This window comes from Leptinotarsa decemlineata, unplaced genomic scaffold, assembly GCF_025532065.1.
Source record: "Leptinotarsa decemlineata unplaced genomic scaffold, Ldec_3_MD MMD2_tig00026307_RagTag_RagTag, whole genome shotgun sequence".
NCBI classification, from domain to species: Eukaryota; Metazoa; Arthropoda; class Insecta; order Coleoptera; family Chrysomelidae; genus Leptinotarsa; species Leptinotarsa decemlineata.
The window spans coordinates 14,387,020-14,405,949 of NW_027412681.1; the positions used below are offsets into that span (position 1 = coordinate 14,387,020).

Here is an 18,930-nt window from a genome sequence, read left to right on the forward strand (position 1 = left end):
TGGTAGCATTGTTCAGTTCCATGCGTATAAGATTTGGTAAGTACAAAAAATTATTGAAGACGACTTTGAAAAAAACTAATCAATACAGTTTATTGTATGATTTTCACTATGAAAGGGTTTTACGAAAACAGCGACACGAGTTTCGCTATACAATAGCTTCCTCAAGCATAAACAGTTGATGCTTGAAGAAGCTATTGTATATCGAAACACGTGTCGAGGTTTTTGTGAAACCTTCCTGTAAAACCTTCCTCAAGTATAAACTGCTTATGCTTCCTCAAGAATAAACAGTTTATGCTTGAGGAAGCTATCGTATAGCGAAACACGTGTCGCGGTTTTTCTTAAACCATTTTATAGTGAAAATCATACAACAAACTGTATTGATTAATTTTTTGATATAGATTTTCATCAAGTATCGGCCAGTTCTATTCAATTATTGAAGACGACTTTGATCGTCTCATGCATAATTGTAAGCTATGAGTGATCGGGCGATGGGAAATTGACAACTTCTCATTCATGTGTATTTCTAAGCGATTGCACTTTATTTCACAACGGTGTAGTGAAATTTCACATTTGTTGTTGCTTCATCAATAACAGTCATCACAGAGTTATCACCTATTACACACAAAACTCTGAAAAGTCGAATGTGTAGCTGCCATTCCCACATATATTTCAAAAGAATGGACCGATTTTCAAAATCCGAGGGAAAGCATTCGAACAAAAATTGGAAAGATTGAAGTGTTTGTAATAGTCTGTGGGGTTTCTTCAAACTTCACCCTGTACACCATGCGGTATACATTCGAATACTCACAAGAAAATACAGAGTAACCTGAAAAGTATATTGTAAGCAGATTCATTAAATCGCATTTATTTGACATAGACACATGAATTACCGTAATCAGCTCTTCAAACAACATTCGCCGTATACTTCCAATCGATCCTCAACCAATGATATCGTGGTAGGTAATCAACATATCAACATCACACAGATTACTTTCCAAACTAATTTACAACTATTCACCAATTCCACTAAGAATGATTCAACCTCACACGCGCACATGAGCACTTTTTTCCGTTCCTAATTACTATCACAATGTGCGGGCACGATTCCCCCAAAAATATAGGTTGACATCACGCAAACGTACAACGTGCTTGACGGAATCATTTATGGACGCGTCCTCATACTCGACGTCTTTCAGACTGAGCGTAATAGCCGTCGCGACGCTTAGTATGACTCGCGACGTCTAATACGCATGAATTTTTTGTGACGTTCGGAATGATTGGATTGTTTCTTGATGAACGGTATTCTATAATGAAAGAATTATTAGATAGTCATTTTGAAAAATTAGTTGGAACTTCTTCGGTTCGAGGTATTCTTATAATGAGTACATGGATCATACGAAGATATGTCGTGAAAGTCTTGACTTTCGAACTAAAAGGTGCAGAATTTTCAACAAAAAATATTGTATATATTATAATTTTGCAATGAGAAACTTAGCGCTGAGGCATTCTTTATACATCAATTATGTGCAAGTCCATTATATGATTTGGCAAATATGCATCATATATATGAACTTTCTGACGATAACGCACTGAAAGCCAAAGCAGTCATCAAATCAAAACAAAAATATACAGGTTGATTCTACAAAATTCCCTCGGTCTATTACTATCATGGAAAACATTTTTTTTAATTGCTTAATTTTTTCACTGTTATAACGATAAATATTATCTTTGAACATTATTTTCCTGCAAACTGGGTGATTCGGCCGAGCAGGTTCAATAAAAGTTATATTGTTTCAAATATAATACCCAGTATTTGATTCAATATTTTTCAAGCTCTCTAAAAATTTTTGTTTTTGAATTTCCATTGCGACATTGCCAAGTTATTCCAGAAATATCATTTTTGCAGACAATTCACCACCCGCATGTCTACAGCGATTGAGTGATTTTTTTAAAAATAGCTAGTAAACATCACTATTATAATTGCGGAAATCTCAACTTTCCCTACATGTTCTAGCATATACTCTGGGATTTCTCTGACAGTTCGAGTAATTCTTCGTTTCATGTCTTCTATAGATGTTACAGGAGTTTGGTAGGCAATACATCTGATGTACCTGCATAAAAAATACATTTTGGTCATGTCAGTTGACCTGGGTCGCCACGCCACAGGCCCACCCCTACCTATCCTTTTTGATTGGAATGATCTTTGAGGTATTGCCGTACCTCAGTTTTGAAATGTGGTGGTGCACCATCTTGTTGTAGCCACATTCTGAGTCTTGTTTCAAATGGAACCCCGTCCAATAAATTCGATAACTAATGCCGAAGAAATCTTACATATTTTCCTCTAGTGAGATGCCCATCCAGAAATTACGGACCGATAATTGTCTTTCCGGAAATTCCACCCTAAACATTCAGTGACCAACACTGTTGATGGTTCAGACAACCAAGAAAAGGGGGTTTTCCGTTGCATAATAATGCATGTCATACCGATTCACAGTTCCATTTTATGAAAAGTAGCTTCATCAGAAAATTACACGAAATCGAAAAAATAATTTTCCTGATTGATCTTTTCTGAGCCCCATCGGAAAAATTGAATATGTTTTTTTAAATCTCGTCTTCTTAACTCTTGCATCAATTGCAGGTGTTGAGGATGAAATTTGCTTGCTTGTATCATTCAAGATACGCTGGTTTGAGAAAATGCTAATTCCCTGCTCAGGTCTCGGGTACTCACATTGGGATCCTCAACAAGGTGGAGAGCATTTCGAATTGTCCTCTCTTTATTTGTCACAAGGCAGACACGTTCGAACTCATCGTGATTGACGTAACCAGTTCTTTCAAATCTTGTTTTCAAAGCCTGAAATGCCTTTCCATCAGGTTTTCTATTTTCGGGGAACTTTTCTTTGTGAATCCTAGATGCAAAGCATAAATCATTTGCACCATATTTTCCGATACAAATTTCATAAGGAAAATAATTCTACTTGGCAAAGAAACTTCAACACATGTTGTTATTGACAAATTCCGAGGTATATTTTTTTATTTCAATAATGGATAACTGGCTTTTTGAAGAAAAAAGTAGTATAAATATTATTTAGGTTTTTTTACACATTTCTTACCGTTGAAACCACTGATAACTATCACAAGATGATATGAAAAATGCTAATATACTAGTGATCACTTTGAATATTCGAAACACAAATTCCAGAAAGTGAACGTGAGAAAATAAATTTTTTGTGGTTACAACAATTACTAAAACTTGGTATAATTTGTAAAATATCAGTTGTTCATATAGTAGTATACATCCGATAAAAAATGTACTGAAATGTTGAAACATTTCATACAAATGAAAAAATACAGGGTGTTCCATTCGAAAAAGTTGAATTATGTCTGTTTGTAAATGAATGAAAACTGACCGGTTTCACCGAGCACCCTATATATTATTTTCAGCACTCAATGGGCTTGTTTGATGCTATGGAAAATGATACTGGATTGCTTATAGACTAATCGAGTTAGGAGTAAATTATACTTATCAAGCCTAATCGGTCCCAAGATCTCTTTATATTTGCAGAAAAAAGAACAATTCGAAACGAAAAAATTTAAATTGGTCGAGTGTCTGTTGACCTATCAAATTGATCGTGCCTAGAGCGGAGTTGCCAAGTATATTGGTTTTTAATATCCAATCACAGATAGATGATCCAATTTGACAGACACCTTTTTTGTTGTTATTGTTGTCAACTCGGTGTGAATACAACTGTTACAATGATCTTATTAAAGAACGTGTTTTTGTAAAGGGTAGGTCTCAGCAGGTGCATATTTAGCTGCATATTTCGTGTCATTAGATTACATTCCGAAAAATATTTTTCAGGTTATTTTTGGATTGTATTTTACCATTACTACCTTGGCCGAGCTAAACTGAAAGTTAAATCAAAACTTTTATCATTCGATAAAATACAAAATCTGAAATGAATGTCTTATAAATAAAGGGACCTACTAAATATACCATCTACCGTTTCAATTTTTCATTTTTCATTTCGGTACCAAAGTATTGTGAATTTTTCAAGTAAAATTCATCGATTACTTCAAAGTCGACTCTTGGTAAGTTGTCAGAGTCAGCTTTAACAAAACTAGGCTCAACATTCATTTTGAAATTATTTTAACAAAAATACTAAATCATGTGTGGACTTTAGCTGACTGGATGACGATATGGCTAATATACCAGTAACGTTGAATTTCTTATTTTTGGTGGGTGGCATGAATACATAATTGGGGTTCATGACCATTCAAAAACCATTAAGAATCATATTTAGATATATCTTGTACTATATCAGTTGTTAAGGCAAAAATTATTGTCCATTTTTATGCATAATTCGTGGATTCGAGCGATGTTATTATTGTATATTTATTTGTTTCCTGGCTTCATTCTTAAAAGAAATTGATGAATAATTACAGAAAATTTCAATTGGTTGTTCATTTTCTCAGGAAAATGGGGTTCCCATATTACAATTTATTGGTTCATTCGGCATTGAAAATGTATCACATATCGGATGCATTCTGCTTGTTTTTGCAACATTGAGTTTCAACTTTTTCTTAGCTGACAGCTCGCGTAGGAACAATGCGTTTTTTCATCGAGTTTAGTTGGTGTTTGTTCTGAAAATGTTGTAGATATATATTTGAATATTAATATGGTGCATTCTTGTGCTGGAAGTATGAAACAAAATGAATTAATATTTTTGCAAAAAAATCAAATGCTTAAATTTTATCATATGAATAATGGTATTACCTCGGAAGCTTTTGTTGGATCAGTTCGAGTACAAGCAATTCTGTCTCTCCTTGACCTTATCCAAACTTCCACTCAACTTTTGGAAGATTCAACAGATTAGCCAAGCGAGCCTATAACGCTTGAATTTAGTAGCAATATTAGAAAGAGGTAAGTGTGTTTTGTTTTTTATAATAAATTGCAGATAATAGATTGAGGATTGTAGAATAATTTGAATATTTGAAATCCAGTTTGCTATATTTTTTGATTTTCATAACTGTATATATTAAATAATCCATAAAATCATAGTTTAGGCAAATATTTTGTGATCTTTCGACTTTGTGTACTGATTTTAGATATATAACTCATTTCCAAACATAATTTTCAAGGTACATTTTATTCCAAATGGACAATTTTTCATTAATTCAAACGTTAAAGGGTTCATATACACTTCCATAATTAAATTGATAATTATAGGTAAATTTTACGATTTGGCAATGTTGATTATTTCTATTGTTCCTATTGGTCAATTGAACGAGAAGCGGGAATAGGGCCGTGACGTCACCTTCCTACCACATTCGATTTTTAATAATTAATTACGGAAAAACTACGGTACTTAGAGAGCTGAAACAAAGTGCACTGTTTTTCAATTCGAAATTTAAATCAAGTGAAGTATAAACCAAAACTCATGAAACAAGCCCATTGCTGTAGACATTCGGGTGGTGATTTGAAAAAATATCATCGGCAAAATAGGTTTTTCTGAAAAAAATTGGCAATGCCGCAATGGAAATTCGATAACAAAAATTCCTTAGAGAGCATAAAAAAAATCGAATCATGTATTCGTGTACTGGGTGTTCTATTAAAAAAATATAATTTTGGTTAGCCACGCTCGGCTGAATCACCAAGTATGCGAGAAAATAATGTTGAAAGATAGTATTTATCGATATGACCGCGAAAAATGAGTAGTTCGTGAAATTGTTTCCTTTGATAGCAATGGGCCGAGGGTATCTTGTTGAGTCACCTTGTATATGAACTCTAAGGAGGAAATAAATTTTGAAAGAGGTTTTGTGAAGAGCTTTTTTTGAGAATTTTCACAAAGAAGGTCGATAAAAACTCAAAAAAATGTTGTGCCACTTGAACCTTTGGTCGTTTGAATAATTCTATTTTTAAGAATAAAATAAAAAAGTTTTTCCTGATTTTCCAGTTGAACGATATGTTCTGAAGAATAAAACTGATACTTAACTAGCGAGATCGCAAAGATTTATGAAAATAACACAATTTTGCCAGGGGAATGGTTTAAACAGCTGAATCGCTGGATGAAAGACATAAATTACTTAAAACTGAATAATACTTGCCACCAAGCTACGTAATAAATATTTTGGTGAGATCTATTTTCCACGAGACATATCATTATTATAGGCCAGCTCAAGATTAAAGTATATACGAATTGGAAAATACACAGGAACAATGGGAGAAGTAGAAAATAAGTGGATCATAAATTCAAAGTTGGGTTTCCCTAGGAAAAAACATTGTTGACAGCATTCTTTATGAATTCGTGCTAAGAATAGAACCTTAATTGTTGTAAATGATGCGAATATTGAAAAATCGCCAAGCCACTATAATAACTGAAATCGTGTTCGGAGAGTAACTGTGTTAGTTCGAATCTTATTAAAATCAGAAAGAAAACATCAATCACGTTAAAACAGAAACATTATACACATGGTGGTAGTAACGGAAGATTTCGTTGATATTTTCGGAGATTATAATAACAAAAATCTATATTATATAATTCCATTTTACAGTTCGTTTGATTTTTTTGTTATTTCAGTCTGGTTAGGCAATATGATGTTGCCAAATCTGAAATATGCCATTTTGGAGGTTCGCTGACAATTAAATAAATTATACAGTGCGCATAATAAGTGTTATCCCCGTATCTAACTCGTTACTGGACTGTTAGAAAAATCGCCGAGGCACGTGTTGATTTTTTATTTCTACAGTGTACATTTTTGTATGAATAGTTCACTCCATATTTCATCCCTGATTGGAGGGGAGCAACCCTGTCGAAAAATTTGAATAGCGTGTGGTAATGATTGATAGATCTTTTGGAAGGGGGTATTTATCTCTATTCAACCGTGTGAAGAATTGCACGACAAACAGGAAGGCAAATAAACTAATACAAACTTTTTCTGTCATTACAGTAAATGTTAAAATGTTTCCCATTGACCTCCTGGCAAAAACAGAGTCCCTTTTTAATTTCAGCCCTGACGGAAGGGCTTTGCAAAGAATTGCGAGTAATCGTTGCACACACTTCCGTAACCCGAGCACGCAACTCCTGAATTAGATTTTGGGTAACACCATAAGAATGAATCTGAAGAATTTAGATCTGGAGATCTTGGAGGCCATTCCACAGATCTTTGACGCCCGATCTATCGTCCTGCATGAATAGTAGTCAAATAAGTCCTCACAGCAACTGCGAAATGGAAAGGAGCTCAATCTTCCTATAGAATAATGTCCATGCACAACTTTGCATCACTGCCGCTTCCAATTCGTATCTAGAGTGGATCGGCAATTCAAAAATAATATTTTCCTCAGAGATGTAAGCCCATAGGCGTTAGTTCCGGTGACTTGGCCGGCCAACGGTGTTGAGAGGCGAAGCCTCGCATTCTTGAAAATATATTTTTCCGATCTTCATTAGTGGCAATTCATCAACAAGGGGTTCAATATTATACCTTAAAATGTCTAAATACTTCTGAGATGTGAGAGTGCCATCATAAAAGGAGAGTCCGATAATTCTACCGCTGAAAACATTTCTACACGCACTAAATCCAAAACTTCCTTGACTTCTCTGCTCCACAATATGGTTGCAAATTTGCAGAAACTACTGGCAAAATACTATGCGGCGTTCATTGAGTTTGAGTTGATACTCTCCTGGTCCTATATGGCTTGAATTTGTGATTTTTTCAAAATCCTCCTAACGTTAGTTCTTGGTAGGCTTGTTGATATTTTGAAAATTTGCGTTGACGTTTTGGAATTATTTTTACCAGCTCTTTAAACGATGGTTTCTTCCAACCCCTTATCCCTATTTGATTCATATAAATTTGGCCTTTTTTTTCAAATTGACCATCATCGATCATGTCGTATGGCAATCTTGCGAAAATGTCTCTGGAAAGTTGTCTTTCCTCTGGATACCTCTCGTGATACAGATTGCTTGCTGCTTCTACACTTTCCCCAGACTATTATATCCCATTTATCATAATTTTTATATTCCATTGCGAATGTTTTTGATAATTGAACAAAAACCATTAATTGAAAAGATTTGTCACTACTTGAATCAAAATTTGACAGCAATCAGTGAAGATTTGCATTATTTTTTATAGCCGCATCGTCCAAAGCCTACTTGATCAAAGTGTGCGTTTTGAAGTCATCATGAGGAAACCTGAAAGCTCTGTCTTTCGAAGATGACTCTAGCAAGACAGCAAGTGTGCTAAATTTTTAGATAGGTAAATATAAATTTGTAAACACCACTGAATTCTATATAAAAAAAAGATTTGGAAATTACTCTATTGCAAACACCAATACCAGAAAAAAATCCCGGTCCCTCAGTAGTAGCGCCCTCAGGAGATCCTTATGACTGGTCATAATGTTCTCCTGAGTATGCTAACTTGGTTAGCGAAACGCGCGTCGAGAGATCGTGATTTTTTTTTCTGGTGTTGAAAACTTGTTTTCGATAGATGCTTTGGAAATGTTTTCCTAGAAACAAAAAATTTTTGTCAGGAAAAAATTTACAGAAACTTTTCGAAAATGCACATATTCGAAAAACATACTGTAACTCAGAAACTGTGATAGATATCGATATGTGGTTTTCACCATTGAGTTTGACCTTTAGACGCAGCCATTAGTTTTCATTCAACCACTTTGAAAACAGGAGTTTTCCTTCAAAACTTTCCAATTTGACCCACTCTGAACACGACAACAGGCCGTCCGACATCTTATTGTACCGGAAGCTCAGCAACGTCCTTAAAGTGGGGTTAGACCGCGCCGAACATTCTCAGGCGCAGACACCAAAAGAAATAAATAGGTTAATTTAGGTAAGATCCAAGACCATCCACCGCAACCCGCAAGGGTTTATTGTGGCCCACAACTATTCATACTCGGACAAATAAACCCAGCTTCTTAACGAAGCCGATTAGTTTGTATGGTGAGTGGTCTTTCAGGTAAGATGGTAAGAGTACGGCTCTGCCGAACTCTTAAGACCTGATTCGGTCCCCAGTGGGGCAGGCACAATAATAGGGGAGCCCAAGCGGGGATTTCGGGATTTATTGAAGCGCGGCAGAATAATATACAGGGGGATTCCTTGTACCCGGTTAAGTACCTCCACCAAATATGATCACGGTATATAAGGCCGCCTGTGAGGGTTAAAGGATCAGATTAGTAAAAAAAAATTGATTATCGGAAATTCTCGAGCGCGTCAGATTGAGGTAGGGTGAGTTAACTACCTGCTAAAAAGTGTATATTCCAGTAATCTGACAATTTGAGAGTGACTGTAACCTCAATACTTGAAGTTGCGATTGGCGGGCTGTCACGATGACAGTCAAGGCATACCGGTTCACTACAGAGGAGACGGGAGTGAGTTTACAGATGTTGTGTATTATATTTTTTTTTTGGGCGCCAGGTAAGTTGAAATGCCAATAGATTTCACTAATATCTTTACCAATTCTCCAACTTACCAAGAGAAAAGAAATAAAATTGACCAGCCACCATTCCAATAGATCAGTATATTGATAACGTGAAAATAAATTGTACAGAATGATCTTAATACTTGGGTATTTAAAATTCAATTACTTTGCGAGGAAAAAAAAACAAAAATAGCACAGGTTAAAAAAAACTTTAAGCATCCATGGATTTGATCGATGTGTTTTAAACAAATTCAAATCAATACTTAAAGCCAAACGGAGTTGATACCTTTCTAAGTTTCCTTACTAGTTACCTTGAACTTCTCAATAAAAAAAAATAGAGCCAGCTACGTATAAATCAAAATTAAATACACAAAGAGCAGGAAGTGAAGCCGCAGGTAAGTCACCTTCAAGAATATTTTACAACGATTCCGAAGTCATTTGCTGTGGGCCCAGAGCGCAGACGCAGTATCACGAAAAAATAATTAACTGGATCAAAACACGACTTAATTTCCGCTTTACATAATCAACAGTAAGTTATCAATCACGATAATGTAAATAATATATAAAAAAAAACAATCTTGAATCTAAAGAATCCGCCAAGATAAGTACTTTCTACGGGAAAACGGTACCCAAAAAAACCCTTTAAAGAAAAAAAAATCCTCATTGATTTCTATTGAAATCATCCTAAGTATATAATACAAAAGTAGCATCCTTAATGACTTTAAATTAATGGGACAACACCGTAAAACAGTGATCGATATGAAAAGTAATATTTTATTTTCTTCACCTTCAATAAAAAACCAAAAGTTTTCTAATATATATGATAACATGGCAAGAATCTACTGAAATTATCGAAAGTAAAAATTAATGCGCTGATTTCCAGCGGAAGAATCAATAACAAAAATAAAATAAATTATAATAGAACGTTACTATGATATTATATATTTTTATTGGCAAATGTCTAGTAACCGTATACTAAAAAAACCAAATGAAAATAACAAATATTTCTCACAAGACACTTTAGGTGTCTGAATTAGAGCAACTTACCTTCCAGTTCAGAAGGGTTTCATTTACAATAAAATCTGGAGAAATACTGAAGACAAGTATTTCTTATTCGGTTTCCACAAAATAGATTTCAGTATTTTTCCAAAATACTGATTTGAGTAGTTCCCAACTCGTAATGGTTCAACAAAATCGTCTATGAACTAATCACACGTAGATCGCCCTATAATAGGAGAAAATGAAAATGAGAAAACGTCTCAAAAAAGCACAAATGGACAGAAAAGGTTGACAAAAATGGCGTACTCACGTGAGGTTCTCTGATCCCTGAACAGGGTGAAAGGGCCACAAACAAACAATAGCAATATCTATAAGTACGAAACTAACAGGCACCTTTTCACTTGAAATGAAACCTTATGAAAATTAATCCTCTATGAGGTGTCTAATAGACAGATTTTCCAAAATGGTTCTTTCTGAACACACACGGAGCGAAAAGAAAAAATGACCAAATCAAGTCGATCTGTTTCTCCTTCCCGTCCTGAGTAGGCCGGAAATTGAGATTTGGAGTCTAGTGGGAAATTATATCCGTTAGAGCCTATTTTGAAAAACGTTTCCTTATTGAAGCGCATGCCTATACGTCATGAGCAGCGTTGGGTGAACCAATCGGTGAAGAGTAAAATACGTGACTTCCGATCCATTTCCAAGTCGGTAAGTTAAATTACTGATTTATCGGAAAAGGTGTGTGAAACAGAAAGGGCAATAATTTGAAACCTATCGACATCTAAAATTTTTAGGTATATTTACAATTACAAAACCTCTAAGTCCCTCTGACCCATAGATGGCGAAAGATAATTGATAATGTTTGTTCACTATTGTTTAATTTAAACAAGCTGTCAATTATTCACCTACACTTAGTCCGAATTTAATTTGATATACCTAATAATCAAGAAAACAGTAAAAATAATTTCCTTTTCGACACGTCTTGACATGAATTTTTATAAATAATCGTGAAACGGTACCTCTCGCGCCCTCCATCAGCGAACAGAGAAACGTTATCTTACGAGCCCTATGATGACAACTGTTTCACAGATCGCGACTAATAATCTAACTTGATGAATCTTATTTTCTGAAACTGGGTCAACAGAACCACTAATAAGCTAACCTAAATGGTACAACGAAAACAATCTGAAGGATTATGGAACTAAACTACAACTGGACGGTCAGCTAACAGGTGGGTACAATAATATAGTTATTTTCAATTAGAAAGAAAATTATTTCCGTAAGAGTTAGTTATTTAGGCTTGGTAGGACATGTATTTTGAAGTGTTATTTACTTTCAGGTATCCACATCGAGAACCGAGGACAATCTAGCTCAAATTATGTCAACTGCTCCCTGTATCCTTACAACCTCAAATTTATCCTATAACGAAAGGCTATACGAAACGAAAGAATATATTCCAAACAAATAATGGGCTCACCTAATTTTTGACATTCATCCAGTGGCGCGGAAAATCATGATGTCCGGGGGATATGTCCAATAATGTTGTAATTGTTGAATGTAAAATGTTTATTTTATATGAATACGGAATAATATATTTTTTTTTCCTCATGAAGTTGATTTCATTATCAATATTTTGAACTATATATTTTTAAGTAGATAATTATCCCGTTACATGACGTAAAGAAAGGGGAGGGCAGTAAAGTTGTAAAAAAAATTACGTCATTTCGACATTCTAGAGCGTAGCTAACTTTTTTTCATTTTGAAGGAAATAATTCAAGGATAACGGAAAATATATAATCTGACGATTTCTGCAAACCGAAATAACAAATTTTCGTCGTGTAATGCGTGCAGCTGTGTGATACCTATATTTCTCTCTCCGACTTTCTATTCCTGTATTCTCTATTCACTTTCTCTCTATCTATTACTCTCTCACTCCGTCCCCACTCTGAATTCTGTTACCATGACGCCATCACAGCTGATCAAAGAGACTCGTTCGTGGTGAAAATGAAGATGATGATTAATTAATCAATCAATTGATGGATGTAGCCATTATTACGTGGACAGGAAATTAAACTGTCTATGTTTTTTACCACTTTTAGTTGTAACTAACGTTACTGCAGTGTCGTCCTATGAGGACATTTTCAAACTTTTACAATATATAAGGACATTCTCAAACTTATACAATGTACAAACTTATACAATATATTAGTTTGAAAATGTCCTTATAGAACGAAACTGCAGTAACATTAGATACAAATAAAAGTGTTTAAAAACATAGAAAGTTTCATTTTTCTTTTTTTTAACAATCAATCAATTGATTATAAAAAATTTAAATTTTTTTGGGAATTTTTTCAAAATTATTTTCCTATAAATACAAGTATTCTACTTACAAAACATACACTTATTTATTTGCATGCTAGCTTCTGAGCTTTTCAATGAATTGAGTTCGATGAATTGAAAAAAAAAAATTTAAAAAAATATTGTTTTTGTCAGATTGAGCGAGTCCCTCTAGATAATCGTCGGATTATGAGACATCACGTCTAAAACATAAAGATGAACCATATATATATCTCAATCTGACGCGCTTGAGCATTTCAAAATGGCAAATTTTTTTTGCACATTATAATAATGGCCGCGAGTTTGCGTCAAATCGAAATCGTCAGATTAATGAATGACAGCTTTTTTGTTGCACCTAACACCTCCCTAGAAAATCTGACACGCTCGATTTGATTTTTTTTCTTTCATTTTTTAACCCTTATGTACAACCACCCACATCATGCAAACGATCAGATTAACATACCAACATTATTTAAAATACGTAGGACATTGATGGTATCAATATCTGACGCGCTCGAGTATGTCCATGCAACAGTATTTTTTTACATATTTAATAATCTATAGCCGCTTTCCCCACCGATGAAAAGGTATATATTATATAACATTTTTTTCTTCTTATCATCTTAGCTTTGCGAACTAATATGTCTCAATAACGCTCGAGTAAATCCCCATTTCGCATCATGGGCTTCCCTGCTACAAAGTAAAATATCTGTTAATGAGGTAGTCGAATAGTCAAGTTGCAAGATTACCACCTTGAAACCCACGACAACCTTTCCATATGAGGGTTTTTGCACGTCAGTTACACCTGACGATGCCTTAGATTCAACTGTGCAGGGCTTTTTTGCCTCTGGTTTTGGTGAATCATCACTTGAGCGCAAATTTTTGCTAACCTGGGCATGGGCGATTTGTTCCCCCACCTAAGACAGATTCTGCGTACGCCGCAGCTCTCGCTCCTGAACTAAATTTACAGGGAGGTCAGAAGAAAGAATAACTAATACTCATGAAAGTGTGAAGTTTGAGAGAGACATGCGGCTAACTTCAGAATGGAGTGAGTCCTGCCAAGGAATCTCCGAAGGTAAGTCGAACTCACTGTAGCACTCGGGCTGGAAGGAAAACGGGTTTTAGGACTGGTGTGACCAAATATACACCGCCGTTGTTAACGAATTTCGAAAGAAATCCTTATCAAAACAACATATATATTTAATAATGGAACATGAAACTTTTATCAAAATATATTTATGACAACTAGACTGGCGGAAATAAACATTATTTTTGACGCGCATTTCAGTAATCGGGTATGAGCATAGCTATGGAATATAAAACACGATTCACTAATCCTGTGAAGATACAAATGCGCATTGAAAATAGTATTACATCTAGTTCGTGTGTGAAAAATTTTCACGTGATCCATTCTACTCCACAAATTCTCAAGTTTTTGTACAGAATATACCAGAAGTTGCAGAATTGTCAAATATATACTCCGTCTGATGTGATAATTTCTGTTCTTTCTGGATTTCTATTGATGGAAGTAGCATATAGAATGTCCCCATTCAAAATGGAAAAATTAAAAAATATATTATTTTTGGGTAAACCAGAAGTACCAAAAAAATTGGCATCATACTTTCCTAAATTCAACCTGTCAGTATCAAATCACTTTCCTCACTTTTGTATCAGTTCACGATATTCATCAATTTGGATGATGTATTGAAACATATTTGATGAAAATTAATAGTATTTCAATTATTATAGTGATTCTTTTTTTTATCAGCTCAATACAGGTAACGTGCCAAAATTGGCCAAAATTGGGATCAGAAGTTTCATTTCCCAAATTTATATTCAATAGGGTGATTTGGAAAGTGAGCTGTTCTAATTGAGTCTAAGTTGGGTAGAACAGTACAATTGATATGGCAGGTATTAAGCAACTTACAAGAAATAGTGGAAATGGGAATCAGTGAAAATAAAATACGTGAAATAATGATTCAGCTGAAAAGCATGCATGAAACTAAAAATTAATTTTGTGAAATGAAGTCTCAAATGAATCATAATGGAATCATAATGAAATCATATGATGCAGTACAATAATTCTGTTCAATTATTGTGCCTTCATTATAAAAAAAAGTTGTTGCATAAAAAACAATCCTCATGAGTTTTTCAAGCCCACAAAATGTTTTCTTCAAAAATAAGTACGACGTGCTTTTGCATATTTTAGTTTTTCTATAAGAACTAAAATGTAGAGGTGGATTCTCTTCAATTCGACATACATTTTACCCATCCCAAATGAACAATCTTTCGATAAAATAGTTGAGTCCTCGACTGCACTGACTGATCTGCTTATCTATGGTAGTTTATTGCTAGAAATTGCACATAAAGTTCCCTTATTTCCTAACTCGTACAAGTTGAGAAAGTTGAGGGGTTGTTATTCGAAGGGGGACGACAGCTGGTTTACGAAAGAACAGATTTCAACAGATTTCCAAAATCGTCTGATCAGTATTTTTATTCAATTAGTGTTTGTAAATGTTTGGAACTTGAAAAGCAGATTTTAAATAAGGATACGACCTCAATAAGTTCGTTGGAGGGTTGAAATGGACACCAATATATCTTGGCACACTCATGACGCTAGAATTGCGAAGGCTGCTTCTCAAAAGCAGCCGAACCGAACCAGAAAACTGTACACAACTCAGCAACTTTTGATGCTTCATAAGGCACAGATCAGACCTTCTTTGGAGTATTGTTCTCATGTATGTAGCTTTGCCCCCAAACATACTCCGAAGCTGCTGGATTCCATCAAGAAAAGAGCCATCCGCCTGATCAGGGACGCGAACATCATTTGCAACCTCGATGGTCTGGAACATCAAAGAAAGGTTGGGGATTGATCTCACTTCTACAGATACTTTCACGGAAAATGTTCAAATGACTTGGCACATTTGATTCCATCAAGAGCGGTATATAGGGGCCGTCCATTAATCAGGTGAGGCTTGAAAAGGGGGGGAGGGGGTTCATCACAAATCGCGTGATTTCTAAATTGAAAAGCGACGTGTAATGTGACTTTCACTCGCCGTTACCAGGCAACGAACGAATTTTCCGTGCGCCGCGCATGACGACGAAAGCCAGGCTCTTGCCAGTTACCTGTTATATTCTGTTATTTTGGAGCCAAATACATACGTAGACTATTATACCTCGTACATTTCTCGTTGAAACAAAGTCTAAACTAGATGATCTGTATGAAGACCTATTTGCAGAGTATAGGTATCAAAAGATTTTGGGTGTCAGATGAGGGGTTAGTCTTGAACATCATTGCGTATCTCCAAGGAAGGAAGAGTATAATAATGCTAAAAAAACATCACGTGATTAATGGACGGCCCCATATCAGAAATATGCGATGGACTGTGGTTGCTCACCGTTTTGAGATTCAATTCAATATACCTCCAACTTCCCTGTTGGGGAAGGATTTTCCTGTAGTGCTTGTGTTTTATTCTTAAAAATTCAATAAGAGAATGCACATATGCGTTAACTTTGAAAATTGAGTTATAAACTCAAGCGACACCGTTCTGTTGATAATGAACTGAAAACGTGGAATTTTCTGAGTGTGTGTGATGAAGGATGGATGGGGGATACATTATTTATAAAACCTGAAAGTCAGGCCGACACAGTTTCTACTTGAATCATTCCTGGGTATCTTTGGACCCCTTCAATACAACAGCTTGATATCAACAGTGGTTTCGCCCTCACAAGTGTTGAATTGGTACGGAAAAAAATGTTACAGTGTAGTCTACACGAAGTCAATCCGAACATCTAAATAAATGAATTACGTACGAGTCTGATGAATTTACTAGTTAATGCCATATAAAACCTCCAACAAAAAATAAGGCTTATACCTCGTATGAATTTCTTACCTCCCACTCAGAGTAAGCCAGCCGTATCTGATTTGGTAACTATTTAGTTTTTATGCAATTCAAATTGACTTCGTATATTAAATTAATAAGTCTTCTGATTGTATGAATAAGAAAACTGACATTGATAATCTCAGCAGTATATAGAGTAACTTACTGGAACTACATCAAAAACATAATAATAATGAAAATTGTATCAATCAGAGTCAAAAATTATGAAATCATCATACCCATTGAAAAATGACATTTATGTGAAGGTATGACATTTGTCAAACCCACAAAAAATCTTATACTTGTATAACTTTCTCGTCAATTTATATGTTCAATTTATTGTTTTTCGCTCATTTTTACTGTAAGTATGATTTATAATGTTATTCAATGGCGAAAATATTCACAACTCATTGAATTATAGGCCCTGAATAAGCCTCCCATTAGAAGCGAAAGCTTGGCTAAGTAAAGCAGAGTTTGATATTTGATTTTTTGACTGAGAGACACTGTTAATCTATTTTACCGTATATATGTATATATATATATATATATATATATATATATATATATATATATATATATATATATATATATATAGTCTAGGAAAAGTCTAGGGATATTTTTAAAAACGGGAATAATTTTTTTTTAGATCGCTATAGGGAAAAAAAAGTTGACGGGTGATTATTAAACGAATGTAACTTACAACAAAATTTATTAAATGGTCAGAAATACTGAGTGCGCATATAAGCAAAACTAATAAAAAATATGGCTCTTCTTTGGCACCCCGAAAAAAAATCAGAATACAAAAAAAATTGGAATCAGTACAAAGTATGGCCTCCACGCTGGTTTATTACGGCCCTACATCTATCGTGCATCGACAAAATGAGATTGTCAATGTCTTGTTGAGGTACATTTGCCCATTCAGCGATTAAAAGCTCTCTCCATTGAAACGTTGTGTGAATGTTCCCCATATGCGGAGTAATTCTTCGTTGAAGCATGTCCCACACATGCTCGATGGGATTCAGGTCCGGTGATTGTGCTGGCCATGGCAATACATCAACTCCTTCGTTGGTGAGCCAGTCAGTCACTAGACGCGCGACATGTGGACGAGAATTATCGTGCATTAGGTGGAAGTTTTCACCAACAGCACCAGCAAACGGACGGATGATAGGTAGAAGAATGGTGTCGAGGTACTGTCGAGCTGCGAGGGAGCGATTTGGAAAAACGAGATCGGTTCTGCCGCCGATCATGATTCCGCCCCATAGCATTACTGTACCACCTCTGTATGTGTGGACTTCCTGGACGTGTCTCAAACGTTCATCATTTCCACAGTCTTACTCGACGAGAATCTGGATGAAATCCAAATCTGGATTCGTCTGTAAACAAAACTGTGGCCCAATCATTTGCATCCCAGTTTTGATGTTCTTGACACCACTCTAATCTTCTACCGCGATTGCCTCTCGACAAAGGTGGACATCTAAGTGGCCTTCTGTTGTGGAGATCTGCTTCATGCAGTCGATTTCTGACAGTATCACGACCAATGGTTACCTGGTGCGTCTGCTGCAACACGTTAACCAACTCAGGTGCTGTGATTGTCGGTTATCTTCTTGCGGTTAAGACCAAAAATCGGTCTTGAACTGCAGTTGTAGCGCGTCCTCGCCCTGGATGTTGTTCGGCTGGACTGCCAGTTTCACGGAAACGCCGCCACAATCGACTGATACCACTTTGGGAGACCCCCAAACGAAGAGCTACATCATTTTGTCGCATGCCACCTTGAAGAAGCCCTAGAGCTCTATTTATCTCAGCCGACGGTAAGTGATGGCGTTCCATGTTAAAGCACAATATTTCCAGTTTAATTGCTGAGCATGAACTGCATAGAATGTACAAACTCGACACTTTCAGATTATTCATTTTAGCCGAAAACCTACAGTTTGTAAAAAGCTGGATAAAAGATTAGTTACCGTTTTTGCAGGCTTTGTTCAACCCATAGAAATCTACAGGGTGGTCGAGTGTACCAATTTAATCGAAATTAAACGACCACATGCATTTATTTTTATGATATTTAGTATGTTATAAAAATATCCCTAGACTTTTCCGATGTGTATATACATATATATCACAGCTTCTACAAATATTTTAGTCGGATCACGATAGTGTTCATGATAGTGAGTATTTGCCAAATTTCACGACCTTGTGAATGTCCCTAATGAACACCTATTGTTCACATTCTTGGCAATAGCTATCAGTTAATTCATCTTAAGCAATCCTTTGTGTTGTTGAATTTAATTGT

At 35.4% G+C, this 18,930-nt stretch overlaps 1 protein-coding gene and 1 long non-coding RNA gene across 8 annotated transcripts in view; one reads left to right on the forward strand and one right to left on the reverse strand.

The window, feature by feature from the left end:
- The window catches only part of LOC111504836 (uncharacterized), a 1,217,253-nt gene that overhangs the window by 820,457 nt on the left and 377,866 nt on the right, over positions 1-18,930 (reverse strand). For 2 of the 7 annotated variants that reach the window (XM_074181143.1, XM_074181150.1), the window contains exon 1: positions 891-1,201. The exons of the other annotated variants lie outside the window; for them this stretch is intronic. In XM_074181143.1, the coding sequence (XP_074037244.1) occupies positions 891-914 (24 nt within the window). In that variant the 5' untranslated portion in view covers positions 915-1,201. Of the gene's footprint in view, positions 1-890; positions 1,202-18,930 lie in introns of those variants that run through there. 7 annotated transcript variants of the gene reach the window in all.
- On the forward strand, positions 11,390-12,033 carry LOC141485086 (uncharacterized). Its single transcript, XR_012467009.1, has 2 exons — positions 11,390-11,656; positions 11,765-12,033. It is a non-coding gene; the product is annotated as an uncharacterized lncRNA (long non-coding RNA).